We start from the raw sequence: 1,264 nt of genomic DNA, 5'->3' as shown, positions 1-1,264 counted from the left end.
GGGAGGGAGGGAGCAGCTCCCAAACCTCTGCTTGGATGAGTTTGGGGGATCTCGGGCCATGCCCAGCTGCCTGACACAGGCAGGGAAAGCTCCCTTTGGGGGGTGAGGATGCGATGGGGGTGCCTGGCTCTCTCTGCCCACGCTAAGTCCATTCCCAAGCGATTCCCATTCCTGCCCTCACCGTCCGGATCAGCCGTAGGGACACCAGCTCCTTGCTGTAGCCGCCCCACTGCCTCCAGTCCTGGTACTCCCCTTCCTCCAGCAGGTACTGGTGGCCACGGAAACCTTCCTTCTCGTAGCCAACCCAGCTATGGCACAGGCAGACACAGGCAGTGAGACTCCAGAGGATTTCCAGGTGCTGGGGCACGGGGACACCATCCACACCCTCTCTCCCAAGCGACCCACAGCCATTCCACAGCCCTTCCCAGGGGTGACCATCACCTTCTCAGCCTGCTCCTGCCAGGATGCCAGCCCTGCCCTTCCCGTGCCACTCACCAGCCACCCAGGACACGCAGGGAGCCCACGGTGGGCAGCGCTGGCTCGGGCAGGCGCTTCAGGTCGTAGATGTCTCTGCTGATGGTGAAGCTGCGGCCCTGGAAAGCTGCGGCCTCGTAGATCAGCACCTGGGGACACGGCGGGGTGAGAAAGGGGACGAGGTGGGGTGAGAATGGTCCCAAGGCCATCCCAGCCCGTGATTCCTGGGAGCTGTCCCAGCACTCACCTGTGGCTCACCAGGTCTCTCCACAACGGGGCAGCCCTGGAAGGAGAAGGAGCCCCAGTGAGGCTGTGGTGGCAGGAGGGGACATTGCAGGGACATCTGCTTCCCCCCTTTAAAGCCTGAGCTGGGGTTTGGGTCATTTTCCTTTAAGAAGCTCTTTTGAAGCTTTCCCTCACCCCTAACCCACAGCAACACTTTCCAGAGCCACGCTTGGCCTGTTTCCACACCAGCATCTCACTGATGGCGAGCAGGAGCTGCTGGAACACACTCCCACCTGGATACAGCCCCAGCACCCCTGGAACCACACACCAGGAACCAGCACTCACCAGCCTGATGGGATGCATGGAGCAGATGGATGGGTCCTTTGCTCCCCAAGCCTTTAAACTGGGATACCCGCCTGGCTCCAGAACGTAGGGATCATCATCGAAGAAAGGCTTGGAGTAAACCAGCCAGCTGCAGAAGAGGGGGAAGGCATCACACCCTGCTCCACCCCGTGCTGGAGCCCCCCTGGCAGCCCCCCCAGCCGCAGGGTCCCGCTCACAGGCC

At 62.0% G+C, this 1,264-nt stretch overlaps 1 protein-coding gene across 1 annotated transcript in view; it reads right to left on the bottom strand.

Moving 5' to 3' along the window:
• Positions 1–1,264, bottom strand: part of LOC103616901 (absent in melanoma 1-like protein) — a 7,025-nt gene that overhangs the window by 3,577 nt on the left and 2,184 nt on the right. Inside the window, exons 3-6 of the mRNA XM_017736092.1 lie at positions 1,045–1,260; positions 722–757; positions 496–623; positions 144–308 (exon numbers count right to left, since the gene is read on the bottom strand). Coding sequence (XP_017591581.1) covers positions 144–308; positions 496–623; positions 722–757; positions 1,045–1,260 — 545 coding nt within the window. The remainder of the gene's footprint in view (positions 1–143; positions 309–495; positions 624–721; positions 758–1,044; positions 1,261–1,264) is intronic.

The sequence above is a fragment of the Corvus brachyrhynchos genome, unplaced genomic scaffold (assembly GCF_000691975.1).
Source record: "Corvus brachyrhynchos isolate BGI_N302 unplaced genomic scaffold, ASM69197v1 scaffold65, whole genome shotgun sequence".
Lineage (NCBI taxonomy): Eukaryota > Metazoa > Chordata > Aves > Passeriformes > Corvidae > Corvus > Corvus brachyrhynchos.
Note: the sequence above shows the minus strand (reverse complement) of the source record. Positions and strands in the feature narration are given on the sequence as shown.